At 45.6% G+C, this 21,411-nt stretch overlaps 2 protein-coding genes across 5 annotated transcripts in view; one reads left to right on the top strand and one right to left on the bottom strand.

The window, feature by feature from the left end:
* TSTD2 (thiosulfate sulfurtransferase like domain containing 2) overlaps positions 1 to 18,177 on the bottom strand; it is a 46,065-nt gene extending 27,888 nt beyond the window's left edge. The window contains exons 1-5 of one of the 4 annotated variants that reach the window (XM_073549733.1): positions 18,081 to 18,153; positions 15,481 to 15,511; positions 9,833 to 10,050; positions 6,556 to 6,884; positions 3,885 to 3,993 (exon numbers count right to left, since the gene is read on the bottom strand). In XM_073549733.1, coding sequence (XP_073405834.1) covers positions 3,885 to 3,993; positions 6,556 to 6,884; positions 9,833 to 10,012 — 618 coding nt within the window. In that variant the 5' untranslated portion in view covers positions 10,013 to 10,050; positions 15,481 to 15,511; positions 18,081 to 18,153. Of the gene's footprint in view, positions 1 to 3,884; positions 3,994 to 6,555; positions 6,885 to 9,832; positions 10,051 to 12,249; positions 12,514 to 15,480; positions 15,512 to 15,629; positions 16,707 to 18,080 lie in introns of those variants that run through there. The other 3 variants (XM_073549731.1, XM_073549732.1, XM_073549734.1) reach the window with 3 other exon arrangements.
* A 1-nt stretch (position 18,178) lies between these two features.
* Positions 18,179 to 21,411, top strand: part of NCBP1 (nuclear cap binding protein subunit 1) — a 103,503-nt gene continuing 100,270 nt past the window's right edge. Inside the window, exon 1 of the mRNA XM_073549730.1 lies at positions 18,179 to 18,365. Coding sequence (XP_073405831.1) covers positions 18,332 to 18,365 — 34 coding nt within the window. The 5' untranslated portion in view covers positions 18,179 to 18,331. The remainder of the gene's footprint in view (positions 18,366 to 21,411) is intronic.

The raw sequence follows: 21,411 nt of genomic DNA, 5'->3' as shown, positions 1-21,411 counted from the left end.
GTGTGGTGCGCTGACTCACGGCTTCCTGCACTTGCACAATTTAGAGGAGCTCTACTGTTGGACTTTAAAGCTCCTTGGCATGCCAATCAGGCCACAATTACCATGATTATTACAGCATGACAATTTTATGGAATGACCGCCCAGATAACAAGTCATGGTAACTATAATTAGAGTTGAGCAAATTTGGTTCCGATTACGATCGTTGGCGAATATTGGTTTTGAAATATTTGCTGAACATAGCCAAATGTCATTGGCGTCGATGGGAGTAGAAATTACCGAATATGTTTGGAAACGGTCATCAAACATAAATTTGGCACAAATAGGGTAACAATATGGCAAATTCATATTAGGCAACCAAATCCGAACAAATTCGCTCAACTCTAATTATAATCCAACACATGCATATATGCAACGTTACTTTTTTCCCAATGTGATTTACTGAATATTACTGTTAAAGTATATGGAAAGCTCTAAAAGAGGAGGAGCATGGTGACTGTGGTTTAGTAGGCCAAATCTACATTACAGGGTCCTTTTAAGTTATATTTAAAAATCCATTTTAAACCCTTCACAACATTTTTCAGTTTTTACGCCTTCGTTTTTCCCTCCTCTTCATCCCAGAGCCATAACTTTTTACATTTCTGTCATAATGACCGGGTTGTACTTTTTAATGACACCACTGATTTTACCTATAGTGTCCTGGGAAACAGGAAAAATATTCTCATTGCGGTGAAGTTGCAAAAAAAAAAAAGTTTATTCCACAATTGTTTTGCTTCTTTTGTATTGACTATGGTGACTATGACAATATGACCTGGCAATATGATTCTCCAGGTCAGTACAAATATGTGGATACCAAATATGTATAGGATTTTTTTATTTAAGTGGTGAAAACAAATCCAAAATTTGTAAGAAAAAAATATTTTCTGATATCCGTAGCGTCTCCATTTTTCGGGATCTGGGTGAATTTTTATACCATTTCGAATAGATACAACGTTTTGATCGACCAAAAAAAAACATAATACTGGCCTTCCGATTTTTTCTCTCGATACGCCAGTTACCGATCGGATTGTTTTTACATTTTGATTGGGCATTTCGGAAAGCAGCGGTACCAAATGTGTATTTTAATTTTTTTTTATTGTTTTACTTTCAATTGAGCAAAACGGGGGGGGGGGGGGGGGGGGGTGATTTAAACTTGTGTTTTTTTAATTACTTGAATATTTTTAAATTTTTTTACTTTTTATTGACTTTAATAGTTCTTCTAGGAGACCCTCGGCTGTCATGATAACCCACTGACACCTGTTGATCACATGACAGGGCCGCCAATGGGCGGGATTTATGACGTGCTTCCAGACGGCGCATGTTGAATGCCGCTGTAAGTGATTGACTATGGCACTTAACTGGTTAATAGTTATTATTATTATGCATTTATATAGCGTCATTTATTCCATGGCGCTTTACATGTGAAAAGGGGAAATATAGACAAGTATAATAAACATGTGTAAGACAAGGGACACACAAGTACAAAAGGAGAGGGGACCCTGCCCGCAAGGGCTCACAGTCTACAGGGATGGGTGAGGATACAGTAGGAGAGGGTAGAGCAGGTCTTGCTGTGGTTCAGTAGACCGAGGATCATTGCAGGCTGTAGGCTTGTCGGAACAAGTGGGTCTTCAGGTTCTTCTTGAAGGTTTCCGTTGTTGGTGAGAGTCTGATGTGTTGCGGCAGGGAGTTCCAGAGTATGGGGGAAGCATGGGCGAAGTCTTGTATGCGGTTGTGAGAAGAAGAGATAAGTGGGGAGTAGAGAAGGAGATCTTGAGATGATCGAAGTTTGCGTACAGGTAGGTACCTAGAGACCATGTCACAGATGTATGGAGGAGACAGGTTGTGAATGGCTTTGTATGTCATGGTTAGGGTTTTGAATTGTAGCCTCTGGGCAATAGGAAGCCAGTGAAGGGCCTGGCATAGGGGGGAGGCTGGGGAATAGCGGGGAAAAAGGTGGATTAGCCGGGCAGCAGAGTGTAGGATGGACTGGAGCGGAGCCAGAGTACTAGAGGGGAGGCCAGAGAATAGGAGGTTGCAGTAGTCGAGGCGGGTGATAAGAGCGTGCACTAGTGTTTTTGTGGTTTCGTGGTTGAGGAATGAGCGGATCCGGAAAATATTTTTGAGTTTGAGGCGGCAGGAGGAGGCGAGGGCTTGGATATGTGGTTTGAAAGAGAGCGCAGAGTCGAGGATCACCCCAAGGAACCGAGCGTACGGGACTGGGGAAAGAGAGCAGCCGTTGACATTGATGGATAGGTCTGGTGGAGGGGTAGAGTGAGATGGGGGAAAGATGATGAATTCTGTTTTGTCCATGTTCAGTTTGAGAAAGCGAGCAGAGAAGAAGGCTGAGATAGCAGACAGACATTGTGGGATTTCAGTCAGTAAGGAGGCGAGGTCGGGTCCAGATAGGTAGATCTGCGTGTGCTATGAGCTGTCCCAAGCCGAAGGTATAGATGGAGAATAGTAGGGGTCCTAGGACAGAGCCTTGGGGAACACCGACAGACAGGGGGCGAGGTGAGGAGGTGGTGTGTGAGAGGGAGACACTAAATGTTCGGTCTGTTAGGTATGATGAGATCCAGGATAGGGCCAGGTCTGTGATGCCAAGAGATGAGAGAGTCTGTAGCAGGAGGGAATGATCTACGGTGTCGAAGGCAGAGGACAGGTCCAGGAGAAGGAGAACAGAGTAGTGTCGCTTGCTCTTGGCGGTTAGTAAGTCGTTAGTGACTTTAGTTAGGGCAGTTTCAGTTGAGTGATGTGGTCGGAAGCCAGATTGTAACCGGTCAAAGAGGGAACAGGAGGAGAGGTGGGAGGACAGTTCAAGAAATACATGCTGTTCCAGTAGTTTTGAGGCGTAAGGGAGAACAGATATTGGGCGATAGTTAGACACAGAGGATTGGTCAAGGGAGGGCTTTTTGAGGATGGGTGTGATTGAGGCATGTTTGAAGGAAGAGGGAAAGACACCATTTGTAAGTGAAAGGTTGAAAAGGTGTGTTAGAGATGGGATGAGGACTGTGGCCAAGTTAGGGATGAGGTGAGATGGGAGTGTGTCGAGGGCACAAGTGGTGAGGTGTGATCTTGACAGAAGGGTGGAGAGCTGATCTTCTGTCATGATGGAGAAGCTGGCTTTTGCAGAACAGGACTGAGCGGCTAAGAGGGGCATTGGGGGCTGCGGGCCAAAGTTTTGTCTGATCGTGTCGATCTTCTGCTTAAAGAAGGAGGCAGTCTTCAGCAGAAATGAGAGGAGGGGGAGGAGGTGTTGTGGGACGGAGGAGAGAATTCAAAGTGTTGAAGAGCTGTTTAGAGTTGTGAGACAGGGAGGATATGAGAGATGCAAAGTAAATTTGTTTTGCGGCAGAGAGCGTGGACTTAAAGCTGACAAGGGACTGCTTGTATGCATTGAAGTGCTCAGTAGAATGGGTTCTCTTCCATCTCCGCTCAGCGGCCCTGGAAACCCGTCTCAGTTCTTTGGTCAGGATGGTCAGCCAGGGCTGCGTGTTGATTGTTCGAGTTTTGCTCTGCGTGAGGGGGGCAGCCAAATCGAGTGTTGCTGTTATTGTGGTGTTATAAAAACTGGCAGCAGCATCTGTGTCATGAAGGGAAGCTATGTCTGTAAGAGGGAGAATGGACTCAGAGAGTGATTGTATAAATTGAGGTGTTTGAGATTCCTGCGAGGGTGAGCGAGTTTATGGAGCAGGGGTTGCGCAGTAGGGAAGGAGGTGGATCTCGGCTGTTAGCGGCACGTGAATGTTGATCAAATGCAAAGAAAGATGCGGGCTCAGCGTCAGAGCCCGCAACAAAGGCGGGTACACAACCATGGACATACTTATATGTAAAAGGTACAAACTGCTTACTTTTCCTGTGAGATGCAGCATATTGCACAAAGTCCTTTGCCAGTCACAGATCCACTGTGGAGCACTTATATCACAGTAGCAGTAGTAAAGAAGAACTTCTCCTGGCTCACTGAAAAAAACCCAAAACAACAGAATAAGTAGCATTTTGGGACACCATCTTGAGCTCTATTTAATAAATATGCCTCAAACTTCAGGAGGAACATCCAGCAAACCAAACAACAGTGAATATGTTTGAAGAATTTTAATAGTTTAGATTGTCAAAGTTAGAAATATTTTTTATTTTTAGGTAATGACATCTTATTTTCTTCCACTTTATGAGGCTCTTTTCACAGCCAACTACCCCAAACACATATACTGTTTGAATAGGAGGAATAAGATGCACTTTTGAAACCCCTTGATTTCCCAGGGATACAAAGAATCAGACAAATGTGTTCTCCTACTGTGTCAATAATAATAATATTTTTATAGCGCCGACATACTTCGTAGCACTTTACAATTAAGGCCTTTTCCACACTTAAGTTATTTGTTGTCAGTCAAAATCCTCCAGGGTTTCCAAGAACGGATCCGTTTCCGTTGTGGCACAAACGGATGGCACCGGATCTGTTTCTTGGATGGATCAGCTTCAGCCGAAATTTAAAGTAACAGGACTCTGGAAAAGGAGAGAGAGAAAAGGAGAGAGAGAGAGAGAAAGAGAAAGAGAAAGAGAAAGAGACGCTTCCAGAACGCCATTGAGGGTTAAAAAGCTTGGCAGAGCAAATCTTCTGGGCATGTGCACTTGGAAAAAGCGGTCCGCCGCTACAAAAAAAATGTTATATAGTCCGTCTGCTCCACCCGGGAGATCCTACAATTCAAACGGATCCGTCAAAAAATAGATGCAACGGACGACCATCAGTCAAAATCCGCCACTAATGCAAGTCTATGAGGGAAAAAATGGAAACGCTAAAAAAGGGGCGGATCCTTTTTTTCTAAAACTGGCGGATTTTGATTGACGTCAAAAAACGGAAGTGTGAAAAAGGCCTAAGTGGGGACATGTACAAACAAAGACAATACAAAGTAGCACATAATTCAACAGTTACAGGAGGAGTGAGGACCCTGCTCACAAGCTACAGTCAATAAGGAAATAGGAAGGCACATTAGGTAAAAAGTGCTTGCCGTGTATGGTCCAGCTATCGTTATAAGACAGATTCTGGCTGATGATTTATTATAACAGTTACCTGGATGCATGGAGGGTGTGAAAGCAGATGATAAGAGGGACTACTTTCTGAAGAAAAATTAGAAAGGTGGAACAGGGAAGAATTACATTAGTGAATTGAGGCGATAGGCTTGTCTAAAGAAATAGACCCCTTTAAATTTTTCACTCTTTGTTTCATTGCAGCCATTTGGTAAATTAAAAAAAAAGTTGATTTTTTTCTCATTAATGTACACTCTGCACCCCATCTTGACTGAAAAAAACAGAAATGTAGAAATTTTTACAAATTTATTGAAAAAGAAACTGAAATATCACATGGCCATAAGTATTCAGAACCTTTGCTCAGACACTCATATGTAAAGGGCCTGTCACACTAAGAGATATCGCTAGCAATATTGCTATAACTTGTGACGTTATAGCGATATCGCTGTGTGTGATACTTACCTACAACCCGCTCCCCCCGCTGATTATCGTTGATCGCGCGAGAACAGGCTGGACTGTTTCTCGTCGTCAGCTTCCTGCTGTGACGACGAGCGATGCGTGGAGCCAGGCGGGAGGACGCAGGATCGCCTGGTGTGACAGGTAAGTAGCGACCCCCGTCCCCAGCGATGTCGCTAGTGAGATCTGCCTGTGTGGCAGCTCACTAGCGACCACTTAGCGATGCACCAGCGATCCTGACCGCGTCATATCACTGGTCGGGATCGCTGGTGCATCGCTAAGTGTGACAGTACCCTAAGTCACACGCTGTCCATCTCCTTGTGTTCCTCCTTGAGATTGTTCTACTCCTTCATTGGAGTCCAGTTGTGTTAAATTAAACTGAAAGGACTTGATTTGTAAAGGCGCACTCCTGTCTATATAAGACCTCATTTCTGTTTTTTTTTTCCAGTCAAGATGGGGGTGAAGCGTGTACATTAAAAAGAAAAAAAAAAAAATGAACTTTTTTGAATTTACCAAATGGCTGCAGTGAAACAAAGAAAACTTTAAACGGGTCTGAATACTTTCCATACCCACTGTATTTTTAAAGCATGCTTAAAAATGTGGGGGCTAGGATTGGTATTGTATTGTCTGGGGTAGTGCATTCCAGAAAACTGGTGCAGCACAAGAGAAGTAATAGTGTAGAAACAGCTGGTACTCACCCTCCTGGGGTCCAGCATCTCCACTACTGCAATGGTTTGGTTTACAGGCTCAGCGCTGTTGTTTTGTCAACAGAGCTACAGCTCATCATTTAGCTCAGCGGTTTGTGCCATCTACATCGGCAGAGAAATTGAAACCATTGATTGATTGCAGAGGTGATGAGAGCTCGAGTCGTAATGTCACCGCAGCACCCTGTAAACAAGCACCAAAGGAGTGGCACTGCAGTAGGGGGAAGGTGAGCACCAGCTAAGTTTGTTATTTTATACTTCTATACATATACACTGGTGAACCCAAAGATGACTCCAATGTAAACATTTTTTTTTAAATATTTGTTTAGTTTTGTTTTACCTTGTTAGCTCTTCCGTCCTGTAACATTTCATATCTGGTAGCCAGTCAGAATGGTTGTGTTTGCTCCAGGACAATTCAGTTGAGGCATCAGTGTTCTTATCCAGGTAGTCAGTGCATGGTAAGATGGTTGTAGGGGCTGTTGTAATCTCTTCTAGAATGTTTCCAGCATCTTGGAAAACTTCAGTTGCATGTTGTGCCGCTACATGTTTATGAACAGTTCTCAGGTCTCCAAACTCCTGTCCACAGCACCTCCAAGTCATAAACCCATCATGACCAGTCTGAGGTGATGCATTTGTTGATTGTAGGTCTTTAACAAAAAGAGCAAATGCCTGTAGATGACACGTAGGTTTACTCAAATCAGTCATTTTTTTTTTTAGACATAATTGGGAAAATTTAACTGTTTTACTTCTTTATTTCCAAAAGGAGACGACATATAATTGGATATGGCATCACTTAGGGGTGGTTCACATTGCGATAGGGTCTATGCGTTGAGCACATCCGTTACATAGCGACATTAACGCTATGTAACGGATGCGTTAACGCACCCATTGCCCGCAATAACAGTAACGCATCCTAATGCATGCCAAAATCGGCATGCGTTACCAATGATGCCTTACTTCATGACACACCCTCGAACGCGGTCTACAGCATTTTTGGGTGCGTCGGGTATAGCGCACAGCGAACGGACGCATTCGCTGTGCATAGACCTGTATGGTTAACGCATGGTAGCACATGGTAACGAAATGTTACCATGCGTTAGCGCATACGTTAGTGCTTGGGCACAAAAGATGTAAAAAATGACATCAGCGTTAGCGCATCCGTTTAACAGATCCGTTAAACGCATGCCCTAATGCAGTGTGAACCTAGCCTTAATGATCGCTAGTGGTCCGAAGTTTCGGATTCCAATGATTACGCACAGCAAAGCTCCCAGCCCCACCCATTCACCTCAATGGAGCCCCGCTGCAGCAGAAGGTCAAGAAACTCCATGTGCACGTAGAGCAACGGATTCCGGCACTCTTTGGACTAGGGCTCCAGCAGGCAATCGTAGTTTCAGTCCAAGTGAGATCCATGAAAACATCAGATGGCACTCAGACCAATGGTATTCAATTAGGCAGCACACGTCTGATTTTTTCCGTAGACTGCACCAAATCGCAGACCGCAAATCGCAGATAAAGGGATGGCACTTGCCCGTTCATAGCTATGGGACCGTGGAAAACATCAGATTGCACCAGATGACATCCGTTCGATTTTTGTGGACATACTGAATGCAGAAGGTGTAGATTTTTTTTTCTTTAAAATTCGCTACATCTGAGAAAATCGGATCACACTTGTGATCAGAGTCTGATCGTAGTGCAATTTGCATAATCGGACCGTTCTTCTTGGATGAAGAGTCTATGGTCGTCTGCACCTGCCGTTGGTAGGGGTTCCAAATGTCAAACCCCACCAATCAATAATTGATGGCATACCACAGCAATATCAGATCTTGAACAACGGAAAGCTCTGATTTTTGAACCTGCAAATACTGTCGTACTGCAGTCAATTGCATAATTACCGTTCTATGAAGTCCAGTCTGGGCTTCATAGATCTACTAACATTGCATTCAGTAGGCCAGCTGCCCTAACAACTCATCAGCACCACATGATCATTTTGGGAGAAAGTGGAGGGGGGGAGGGCTGCCAGGGGCATCAGAAGCACCCACCCTGTTCTTAACCTCTTACAGTTGACAGAAGCATCTAAGACGTTAAACTGATGTGATCGGAACTAGCTCCGATTGCAGCAGTTACGCTTGGCACCTGCGCTGTATGGAGCAGGCTACGCTCCTGCGCCCACCCTGTACAGAAAGTTCACACCAGCACAGTACATGTGCACCAGATGTCACCAAGGGGCTAAAGATATGAGCTGGATTTACATACCATCTTATTTTTAAAACATTCGGCACGTTTTTCAATTCTGTCTACTTTCAATGTGACAGCTTTAGTAAATCAGCTCCAGTATCTACATTTTAGACTAGTCAGTTTCCTTTTTACCCCACCTATGACAAAGGGAAAGACAATGCGACCTCAGCAAGATGACAGCAGTATGAAGGAACAGTATGGAACATTGGCCAAGTACAGAGGTCAGCCACTGCAGACACACTGGGGGGAGAGGTAGGAGGATGCTGGTCCCCATTTGATAGACAGCTGAGGGTTCCGGCTGGTCCCCATTTGATGGACAGCCGAGAGTATTGGCTGATACCCATTTGATAGACAGCCAAGCATCTCGGCTCATACCCATTTGATAGACAGCTGAGGGTTCTGGCTGATCCCCATTTCATAGACAGCTGAGGATTCCGGCTGATCCCCATTTGATAGACAGCTGAGGGTTCCGGCTGATCCCCATTTGATAGACAGCTGAGGGTTCCAGCTGATCCCCATTTGATAGACAGCTGAGTGTTCCGACTGATCCCCATTTGATAGACAGCTGAGGGTTCCGGCTGATCCCCATTTGATAGACAGCTGAGGGTTCCGGCTGATCCCCATTTGATAGACAGCTGAGGGTTCCAGCTGATCCCCATTTGATAGACAGCTGAGTGTTCCGACTGATCCCCATTTGATAGACAGCTGAGGGTTCCGGCTGATCCCCATTTGATAGACAGCTGAGGGTTCCGGCTGATCCCCATTTGATAGACAGCTGAGGGTTCCGGCTGATCCCCATTTGATAGACAGCTGAGGGTTCCGGCTGATCCCCATTTGATAGACAGCTGAGGGTTCCGGCTGATCCCCATTTGATAGACAGCTGAGGGTTCCGGCTGATCCCCATTTGATAGACAGCTGAGGGTTCCGGCTGATCCCCACTTCATAGACAGCTGAGGGTTCCGGCTGATCCCCATTTGATAGACAGCTGAGGGTTCCGGCTGATCCCCATTTGATAGACAGCTGAGGGTTCCGGCTGATCCCCATTTGATAGACAGCTGAGGGTTCCGGCTGATCCCCACTTCATAGACAGCTGAGGGTTCCGGCTGATCCCCATTTGATAGACAACTGAGGGTTCCGGCTGATCCCCACTTGATAGACAGCTGAGAGTCTCAGCTGGACCCATTTCATAAGACAGCTGAGGGTCCTGGCTGATCCCAAGTTGATAGACAACTGAGAGTCCCAGCAGTCAAGAACCCAACAAATCTAACAATTTACCATTGTTGTAAATATTGTGAACATCAGGAGCTACACCATGAAAGTATCGGAAAACATAAGAGGACTTACCAGTCTTACGCCATATGTGCACGCATGCAATCACGTACCTTCTTTTTTGCATACTTGTACTTCTTTCTTGCCGCCACATGTAGATCTGCTTTTAAGGTGCTCTCTGGTGTGGGTGCAATACACCCAGTGAAGGCTACATCAGGGAAGCCCAGGTCCCAGCAGTGCGGCTGACATGAGAGCTCTGCTCCATTGCAGCAGGAAGACAGGGACATGGTCATGGTGAATAGAAAAGGCTCTTCTTAAGGCACAGACACCTCTGCGGACAGAGAATAGATAAAAAAAAACAGTATTTACAAATATAAAAGATCTTTAGAATGTAAACAGGATCTCACTATGCCAGACTACAAGTTTGAAACAGTTTCCCCTGTAGTGGTAAAGTTGCCAGCAATGGGCACTACAGACACAAGGCTGGCCCTGGGTGCTATCCCTGTGCCAGCCTCATGCCTCCCCTGCCTGCAGCACAAAACTGTGAATGAAGCAGCTGCTGAGGAAAGCATGCCACTGCCCTCCCCCCAGGAAGGCCTGCACTTAGGGATCGGCTGCAATGTGCATTGCTTCTCCAGCTCCAGCCTGACTCTGCTGATCGAGGGCTTGTTCACACACATCACATTGAGGTTTGACCAGATCCCAGCAGCCAGGAGGAGAAAAGGACCTGGCTCTTTAACCCCTTAGAGACCAGGCCTTTTTTTTTTTTTTTTTTTAAGTTTACACCATTAATGCAATCATAATCTATTTTAAAGGGGTTGTCTGCTCCTATAACAAAAGCCTTCAGTCACTCTACATCACTGCAATCTGCTGAATCGTGACGCGGCCGTCTGCTCTCACTGGCAAAATCGGGAAATCGTGACAGCGTGCACACCGCACAATGTCACAATTCTGCAATCACAAAGGGAGACTGCAGACTTTAATCTTGTGCTTGGACAACCCTTTAATTGTAGGAAGACATGCTTGTCATCCTACAATTGATATGCTGTTAGGTCACACCAAGCATACGATATATAGTACAATGGTCCTTCAATGGACTCCATGCCATCCATACATATACCATATGGGTATAGAGCACCCCTTTCATGAGAACAGAGCGGGATCACCTTCCCCTTCTTTGTCTTGATCATGTAAGCTGAGATCAGCTTTGATTGCACAACACAAGTGGTTAAATAAACTTTCTTCAAATGGTTAGCGAGAGGAGGCTTCCCAAAATTTTTGAACTGGCAACTTCATATGAACATATGAATGCCGATGACACGCAGATCTACCTATCTGGACCCGACCTTGCCTCCTTACTGACTGACATCCCACAATGTCTGTCTGCTATCTCAGCCTTCTTCTCTGCTCGCTTTCTCAAACTGAACATGGACAAAACAGAATTCATCATCTTTCCCCCATCTCACTCTACCCCTCCACCAGACCTATCCATCAATGTCAACGGCTGCTCTCTTTCCCCAGTCCCGTACGCTCGGTACCTTGGGGTGAGCCTCGACTCTGCGCTCTCTTTCAAACCACATATCCAAGCCCTCGCCTCCTCCTGCCGCCTCAAATTCAAAAATATTTTCCGGATCCGCTCATTCCTCAACCATGAAACCACAAAAACACTAGTGCATGCTCTTATCATCTCCCGCCTCGACTACTGCAACCTCCTACTCTCTGGCCTCCCCTCTAGCACTCTGGCTCCGCTCCAGTCCATCCTACACTCTGCTGCCCGACTAATCCACCTGTCTCCCCGCTATTCCCCAGCATCCCCCCTATGCCAGGCCCTTCACTGGCTTCCTATCGCCCAGAGGCTCCAATTCAAAACCCTAACCATGACATACAAAGCCATTCACAACCTGTCTCCTCCATACATCTGTGACATGGTCTCTAGGTACCTACCCGCACGCAAACTTCGATCATCTCAAGATCTCCTTCTCTACTCCCCCCTTATCTCTTCTTCCCACAACCGCATACAAGACTTCTCCCGTGCTTCCCCCATACTCTGGAACTCCCTGCCGCAACACATCAGACTCTCACCATCAACGGAAACCTTCAAGAAGAACCTGAAGACCCACCTGTTCCGACAAGCCTACAGCCTGCAATGATCCTCGGTCTACTGAACCACAGCATGACCTGCTCTACCCTCTCCTACTGTATCCTCACCCATCCCTGTAGACTGTGAGCCCTCGCGGTCAGGGTCCCCTCTCCTTATGTACTTGTGTGTCCCTTGTCTTACACATATTTACTATACTTGTCTATATTTCCCCTTTTAACATGTAAAGCGCCATGGAATAAATGGCGCTATATAAATGCATAATAATAATAACAGCCGCAAAGCAAGAAAATCTACCATCAATGTTTAATGAACCAAAAGTTATAGTATTTTAATATAAGATGCACCGTACCATAAGACCCACCCCAAATTTTCAGAAGGAAAAAAATTGTGTCAAATGGGGGTCCGTCTTACAGTCTGAATTCAGCTTACCTGGGTGGGATCAACAGGGCTGGTGGAGCGGGATCACAGGGGGTGTTCGGTGGTTCGGCGATATGACTCCCATCCCAGAATGGTGCAGCAGTTGCGGTGACCTCTGGGAAATCCCATCCCAGGCAGGTGCGGCGGCGGTGGTGCTTAGGGCTCCGCCGACATCTTGTGAAAGCCCGGAGGCCCTGCATATCCATTGCTGTGATGCGGTAGCCTCCGGAAAAATGGCCGCCGGGGGCGGCGCATGCTCTGATTGAGATCTCGGGCACTGCAATGGCATATTTGGAATTTTCACTTCGCAATATGCACTGCATGCTTGTTTCTGGAAAGTACATATGGAGTCAGAGTTATCACTACACCTGTAAATGAATTCCCAGATGAGTGTAGCTTCCAAAGATGGGGTCACTTGTGGGGTGTTTTTGCTGATCTGGCTCTACAAATATAGTCTGCATACTATTGTAAGAAAACCTAAGCTCCAAAAGTCAAATAGCACATCTTCCTACCGAGCCCTGCCGAGTGGCCAAACAGTACTGTACAATAACATATGGGTTATTGCCACATTCAGGAGCAATTATGTAACACATTATGGGGTCTTTTTTGCCAATTTCCCCTCATGAAGATGTAAATTCTCGGCCTAAAGCAACATTTTAGTGCCAAAAAATGTAATTATATTTTCTTCATGGTACCCACAACTTATTCCAGCAAAATCTTCACTTCACTCCAATATGTAGCTTATTCCCGTTTGAGCCTTTCACTGTGCCTGAAAAGTAGTTTCCAACAACATATGGGGTATATCAGTATACGCAAGAGAAAGTGCATACCAAATTATGTAGTTTACCTTCTCCTATTAGCCTTCTTGAAAATTAAGATGTTGGGGCTAAAGCAACTTTTTACTGGAAAAAAATTTTCTTCACTGCCCAATAGTACAAAAATCTGTGACTCATGTGGTGGTTACGTGCTCAATGCACACCTATACGGGTTCATTGGGGGTTGTAGTTTGTAAAATGAGGTCACGTGTGAGGAGTTTCTGCTGTTCTGGCACCTCAGAGGCTCTGCCAATGTGACATGGCACCCTCAATCCATTCCAGCAAAATCTTAACTCCAAAATGGCGCTTCTTCCCTACTGAGCTTTGCAATATGCCTCAAAAGTAGTTTTCGACCACATCTGGGGTATTGGTGAAATTGCACAACAAATTGATGGTCCATTTTGCTTCGGCTACCCTTGTAAAAATGAAAAATTTGGGTCAAAACCAACATTTTTTCAAGGTACTTCACATCTAGATAAATTCCTTGAGGGGTCTAGTTTCCAAAATGGCATCACTTGTGGGGGTTTCCACTCTTTAGGTACATCTGGGGCTCTCCAAACGTGATATGGCATTCACTAATGATTTCAGCCAATTTTGCGTTCCAAAAGTCGAATTAAGCTCCTTCCAGTCCGAGCCCTGTTGTGCATCCAAAACAGGGGTTTTCCCCCACATATGGGGTATCTGCGTACTCAGGAGAAATTACACAACAAATTGTATGGTGCATTTCTCCTGTTACCCCTATAAAAATGCAAAACTTGGGGCTAAAACAACATTTTTGTTGGGCTCTGCTAATGTGACATGGTACCCACAAACCATTCCAGCGAAATCTGCACCCCAGTATAGTGCTTCTACTCTTCTGAGCTTTGCACTCTGCCTGAAAAGTAGTTTCTGACCACATACGGGATATTTAGAACCTCAGAGGGCAGCTTTTTACAGTTCAAGCTCGGTGGATGTGATTAATAGAAATCTCATGCCCACTGTGCTTCTTTTACACAGCGTAAAATCACCTGTGGTGAGGCTCCAGGTAGTGACAATGCTCATCAGTGTGGCGGGGTCTAGCTGAGCGCAGCAGGGGCCAGCAAAGCTGATGAGAATTATCGCCAGTACCAGATGCCCGCGAATCGCGGTCATTTTACTGCTATTCAGTCACTGGAGACATTGAGGAATGTGGACTATGGTGGAGTTTCATGGAACGTTTTGAGTAATAAATTGGTGAACGAGGGACTGTCTATTGTTTTTATTTTTGTCTTTCAGGGATCTTTTTCTGGACGGCTTTGGATTCGGTGGACCTGAATGGGATATTTTTTTTTTCAATAAATTGGTGAAAGAGGGATAGTGTGGGGGAGTCGTTATTCAAATAAAGTGTTTTTTTTTTCTGTGTTTTTATTTTTGATCACTGGGTTAGCAATGAGGGTGTCTGATTTTTGACAAATCACAGCTGACATCAACCTCAACTAACATTTCTCTGATTTCCACAGCACCAGGGTAATCAGGAAGAGTGAAGGTAAGCCCCAGAATTGGCGCATCTAATGTGATGTGCTAATTCTGGGGTGGCTGCGAGCTGGTATTTTAGGTTGGGAGGTGCCCACTAATCAGGGACCTTCTCAGCCTGATGATATCAGTTCACCGCTGCTTTACCTTGACTGGTTATCAAAAATGAGGGGAAGCCCATGTAATTTTTTTCATTTACTAGGTTAATACTCTATACACATGCAACGCACTAATTATATATCGCACAGATGTCCATTTAGATGTTTGCACAGCTAATCTAACATACCAAAGAAAGACAAAAATGAAAGGGGGTGGAGGTGTGGGATTCATAGACATTCACCTGCGTCACAGCCTGACGGTGGGAACATACCCTTATGGGATCACTCCAAGAATGCTCATGCCAAAGGAATCTTCATATTGACACCATAAGTATTGTATACCGACAGCATTCTAGGATGGATACCGACGGCAATCATGGACGGATTCTATAAATAGTCTACACCAAAAGTATAATAATGAAGAACCTGAGGCTGCAAAAAACTCTTTCAGTTTTCGTGGTTTTTTATTATAGATAGCAGTCACACAATAACCCAACGTTTTGGCCGTGCTGGCCTTTTTCAAGGGTATCTTATCTAAATAAAATGTGAGATAAACAACAAATCACGATTATTAATTTGTTTATAAAAAAAAAAAACAAATTAACAAATTGCTGACTGATATTTACTAAATGTAAATATATAATATTATGACATTCCAAAATGATGTTATATATGAGAATGGCATATAACATTGGAAACAGGTAGCATAGACAGATATATTCTTTTTTCATATAACAAGTAACTACAACCTAAGGCAGTTTCTGGTATCACAATAGTGTAGTATATGTAATAGGGTATATATAATAGGGTATATATAAAAAGAAAGAAAACATTTATACCTGTGTGGCTATAGTTAGAGAGTTCAGATATCTGAGGAGAAATAAGAAAAAGGAAAAATAATTTTTTATATATAAAAAAGGTGAAATCCAAGGAAGGGCATTATACCTGTAACAACCTCATCAGAAATCAGTCCCAAAGTGTGACCAACCTGCAAGTGAAGTATGCGGAAAGACAGGACAGCGCCGCCGTCAGATGAGGGAATGAATGAGACACAGACAAGTGAACCTATTTATGCCGTTTTAATTAAAAAATGTGAGACAGCTGGGTGAGACAAATAGCACTGGGAGGCGCAGATCGTCATCCCAGACGGAAATGGGGCATAAAACCGGAAGTGGGGCATATCAAAGGCAAAGAGGGAAGAAAAAAATAACATCGAGAAATGACTGTGGATAGCGCAACCATATGCACAAAGGTGTATGAGGGTAACCGGGATATTTTAAGCCATATAGACCGTGGAAGTAGTATAACTGAAAGACCGAAGTTCATACTACAGTCGCGCATGCGCCGTCCTATCACAAGGACGGAAGTGGGGCATATTAAACTGGAAGAGGGACTATGTAGAGTGATATGGTAACTAAGTCCTGTATCAAAATTATAAAACATTACAACCCCCAAAAAAAGGGTTCACACTCAGTGCAACAGTATATATATACACCATATAAAATAATGATCAGCAAGACATAATGAGAGGATATGGTGGTAAATACCAGCCATAATATACATGAAAGGACACATCTCAATGAGGTCACAGGGAGACATTTAAGTCTCATGAGATGAGGAAAAAGAAAAAAATGAATGTCAAAGAAAATTATTTTATGTATACATTTATTAATTTGAGACACATAATTGGTATCCAGTCACTAATGAAACCAGAAAAGTGAATACCATACTCCAGCGATTAGGTCTGTAGAGACATGAGAAAGAAGAGTGGTGATAAATAATATGTAGAAAAATTACAGAATATAGTACAGCCCCTGCTGTTCTCTATTTACACCTTTGGCCTGGGACAGCTCATAGAATCTCATGGCTTTCAGTATCATCTCTATGCTGACGACACACAGATCTACATCTCTGGACCAGATATCACCTCCCTACTAACCAGAATCCCTCAATGTCTGTCCACTATTTCATCCTTCTTCTCCACTAGATTTCTGAAACTCAACATGGACAAAACAGAATTCATCATCTTTCCCCCATCTCACGTGACCCCCCCTACGAACCTATCAATTACAGTAAATGACTGCCCACTCTCCCCAGTCCCACAAGCTCGCTGCCTCGGGGTAATCCTTGATGCTAATCTCTCCTTCAAACCACATATCCAAGCCCTTTCCCACTTCCTGCCGACTTCAACTCAAAAATATTTCACGAATCCGTTCATTCCTCACCCAAGAATCTGCAAAAACCCTAGTTCATGCCCTCATCATCTCTCGCCTTGACTACTGCAACCTCCTGCTCTGTGGCCTCCCCTCAAACACTCTCGCACCCCTCCAATCTATTCTAAACTCTGCTGCCCGACTAATCCACCTGTCCCCCCGCTATTCCCCAGCTTCTCCCCTCTTTCAATCCCTTCACAGGCTCCCCTTTGCCCAGAGACTCCAGTACAAAACCCTAACCATGACATACAAAGCCATCCACAACCTGTCTCCTCCATACATCTGTGACCTCGTCTCCCGGTACTTTCCTGCACGCAACCTCCGATCCTCACAAGATCTCCTCCTGTACTCCCCTCTTATCTCCTCTTCCCACAATCGCATACAAGATTTCTCTCGCGCATCACCCCTACTCTGGAACTCTCTACCACAACAAATCAGACTCTCACCTACCATCGAAACCTTCAAAAAGAGCCTGAAGACCCACCTCTTCCGACAAGCCTATAACCTGCAGTAACCACCGATCGACCAAACCGCTGCATGACCAGCTCTACCCTCGCCTACTGTATTCTCACCCATCCCTTGTAGATTGTGAGCCTTCGCGGGCAGGGTCCTCTCTCCTCCTGTACCAGTTATGACTTGTATTGTTAACCATTATTGTACTTGTTTTTTATTATGTATACCCCTCCTTACATGTAAAGCGCCATGGAATAAATGGCGCTATAGCAATAAATAATAATAATAATATACATATAGTTATCTAGACAATTATTCATAACCATAATTAAATGTACCCTAAGGAAATAAGTAAAAAAAATATATAATAAATGAAATAAAAAGAAAGGGAAGCACACCAAAAACATTATGCTAAAATATATATATATGTGTGCGCATATGAATGCACACACATTTTTACATGCATATCAGTGAAAAACCTCAGTGAAATACCAAAAGTATGCTAATAATGCTATAACAAGTGTTGAGGTAGAATTCCTGGAAAGTTTTACTACTGAGCAACGGTGTGTGAGTAATACACTACTCGGTGGTCCCAGGCTGCCATTCCGCAGGAATCTGTTACTGCCCACAACAGACTGTAGCAACCACAACCAATACTGTGTACAGCAGACAGAGCGCAGCCCGCCAGCCAGGTTACGTTACTGCATCAGTTCAGCACTTTGCCTACACTCCCTCAGTCACCAGCTCTCCCGGAAGCACAAGCACTCACACACCATAGACGCCACGTGGAGGAAGGAGCGTCTCTCAGTGCAGCTACTAAGAGAATCGGAAGCTGCTCTAGCCCGGCCTGCAGTATTTCTGCGTTTCTCTATGGTGTCCGAAAAGTAGTTACAAAGCCGCCCAGCCAATCACAGAGCGCGTGTCTCGACAAGCCTCGCGAGATTTGTGCTCCCCTGGCGAGTGCTAGGCAGCTTCTACTCAACGCTCCAGAGTGTGTGAGAGAAACATACAGCCGCCGGCCGCCATGTCCCGGAGAAGGCACAGCGACGAGAATGACGGTGAGAGCTGGTGACCCCGGCGAGGGCTTGGGGCTGGAGCTACGTGGCTGTGTGTGTGTCTAGCAATAGTGCCCACCTATCTCCATTGATCCCGTGATGTTGCAAGTGGTGTCCGCACGTCCTGTTTTCTGCTTGGTGTCGCAGTGTTCTGTGCGGTCCTCTCCTGTATGTGCTCCTCAGCCGTGCTGTGTGTATGGTCCTCTCCTGTATGTGTTCCTCAGCCGTGCTGTGTGTATGGTCCTCTCCTGTATGTGCTCCTCAGCCGTGCTGTGTGTATGGTCCTCTCCTGTATGTGCTCCTCAGCCGTGCTGTGTGTATGGTCCTCTCCTGTATGTGCTCCTCAGCTGTGCTGTGTGTACGGTCCTCTCCTGTATGTGCTCCTCAGCCGTGCTGTGTGTAAGGTCCTCTCCTGTATGTGCTCCTCAGCCGTGCTGTGTGTATGGTCCTCTCCTGTATGCGCTCCTCAGCCGTGCTGTGTGTATGGACCTCTCCTGTATGTGCTCCTCAGCCGTGCTGTGTGTATGGTCCTCTCCTGTATGTGCTCCTCAGCCGTGCTGTGTGTACGGTCCTCTCCTGTATGTGCTCCTCAGCCGTGCTGTGTGTACGGTCCTCTCCTGTATGTGTTCCTCAGCCGTGCTGTGTGTACGGTCCTCTCCTGTATGTGCTCCTCAGCCGTGCTGTGTGTAAGGTCCTCTCCTGTATGTGCTCCTCAGCCGTGCTGTGTGTATGGTCCTCTCCTGTATGCGCTCCTCAGCCGTGCTGTGTGTATGGACCTCTCCTGTATGTGCTCCTCAGCCGTGCTGTGTGTAAGGTCCTCTCCTGTATGTGCTCCTCAGCCGTGCTGTGTGTACGGTCCTCTCCTGTGTGTGCTCCTCAGCCTTGCTGTGTGTACGGTCCTCTCCTGTGTGTGCTCCTCAGCCGTGCTGTGTGTACGGTCCTCTCCTGTGTGTACGGTCCTCTCCTGTATGTGCTCCTCAGCCGTGCTGTGTGTATGGTCCTCTCCTGTATATGCTCCTCAGCCGTGATGTGTGTGTGTGTGTGTGTGTGCGGTCCTCTCCTGTATGTGCTCCTCAGCCGTGATGTGTGTGTGTGTGTGTGTGTGCGGTCCTCTCCTGTATGTGCTCCTCAGCCGTGCTGTGTGTGTGTGTGCTCCTCAGCCGTGCTGTGTGTATGGTCCTCTCCTGTATGTGCTCCTCAGCCGTGCTGTGTGTATGGTCCTCTCCTGTGTGTGCTCCTCAGCCATGCTGTGTGTACGGTCCTCTCCTGTGTGTGCTCCTCAGCCGTGCTGTGTGTACGGTCCTCTCCTGTATGTGCTCCTCAGCCGTGCTGTGTGTATGGTCCTCTCCTGTATGTGCTCCTCAGCCGTGCTGTGTGTATGGTCCTCTCCTGTATGTGCTCCTCAGCCGTGCTGTGTGTATGGACCTCTCCTGCGTGTGCTCCTCAGCCGTGCTGTGTGTACGGTCCTCTCCTGCGTGTGCTCCTCAGCCGTGCTGTGTGTATGGTCCTCTCCTGTATGTGCTCCTCAGCTGTGCTGTGTACAGTCCTCTCCTGTATGTGCTCCTCAGCCGTGCTGTGTGTGTACGGTCCTCTCCTGTACAGTGGCTACAAGTAGTATTCAACCCCCTGCAGATTTAGCAGGTTTACACATTCGGAATTAACTTGGCATTGTGACACTTGGACTGTAGATCAGCCTGGAAGTGTGAAATGCACTGCAGCAAAAAAGAATGTTATTTCTTTGTTTAATTTTTTTTTAAATTGTGAAAAGTTTATTCAGAGGGTCATTTATTATTCAACCCCTCAAACCACCAGAATTCTATTTGGTTCCCCTAAAGTATTAAGAAGTATTTCAGGCACAAAGAACAATGAGCTTCACATGTTTGGATTAATTATCTCTTTTTCCAGCCTTTTCTGACTATTTAAGACCCTCCCCAAACTTGTGAACAGCACTCATACATGGTCAACATGGGAAAGACAAAGGAGCATTCCAAGGCCATCAGAAACAAGATCGTGGAGGGTCACAAGGCTGGCAAGGGGTACAAAACCCTTTCCAACGAGTTGGGCCTACCTGTCTCCACTGTTGGGAGCATCATCCGGAAGTGGAAGGCTTATGGAACTACTGTTAGCCTTCCACGGACTGGACAGCCTTTGAAAGTTTCCTCCCGTGCCGAGGCCAGGCTTGTCCGAAGAGTCAAGGCTAACCCAAGGACAACAAGGAAGGAGCTCCGGGAAGATCTCATGGCAGTGGGGACATTGGTTTCAGTCAATACCATAAGTAACGTACTCCACCGCAATGGTCTCCGTTCCAGACGAGCCCGTAAGGTATCTTTACTTTCAAAGCGTCATGTCAAGGCTCGTGATCACTTGGAGGACTCTGAGACAGACTGGTTCAAGGTTCTCTGGTCTGATGAGACCAAGATCGAGATCTTTGGTGCCAACCACACACGTGACGTTTGGAGACTGGATGTCACTGCATACGACCCCAAGAATACCATCCCTACAGTCAAGCATGGTGGTGGTAGCATCATGCTGTGGGGCTGTTTCTCAGCCAAGGGGCCTGGCCATCTGGTCCGCATCCATGGGAAGATGGATAGCACGGCCTACCTGGAGATTTTGGCCAAGAACCTCAGCTCCTCCATCAAGTATCTTAAGATGGGTCGTCATTTCATCTTCCAACAAGACAACGACCCAAAGCACACAGCCAAGAAAACCAAGGCCTGGTTCAAGAGGCAAAAAATCAAGGTGTTGGAGTGGCCTAGTCAGTCTCCTGACCTTAACCCAATTGAAAACTTGTGGAAGGAGCTCAAGATTAAAGTCTACATGAGACACCCAAAGAACCTAGATAACTTGGAGAAGATCTGCATGGAGGAGTGGGCCAAGATAACTCCAGAGACCTGTGCCGGCCTGATCAGGTCTTATAAAAGACGATTATTAGCTGTAATTGCAAACAAGGGTTATTCCACAAAATATTAAACCTAGGGGTTGAATAATAATTGACCCACACTTGTATGTTTAAAATTTATTAAAATTTAACTGAGCAACATAACTT

This window comes from Dendrobates tinctorius, unplaced genomic scaffold (assembly GCF_039654945.1).
Source record: "Dendrobates tinctorius isolate UK_male_01 unplaced genomic scaffold, ASM3965494v1 ptg000160l, whole genome shotgun sequence".
In the NCBI taxonomy this organism is placed as follows: domain Eukaryota; kingdom Metazoa; phylum Chordata; class Amphibia; order Anura; family Dendrobatidae; genus Dendrobates; species Dendrobates tinctorius.
This window is presented reverse-complemented; position numbering and strand designations above follow the sequence as displayed.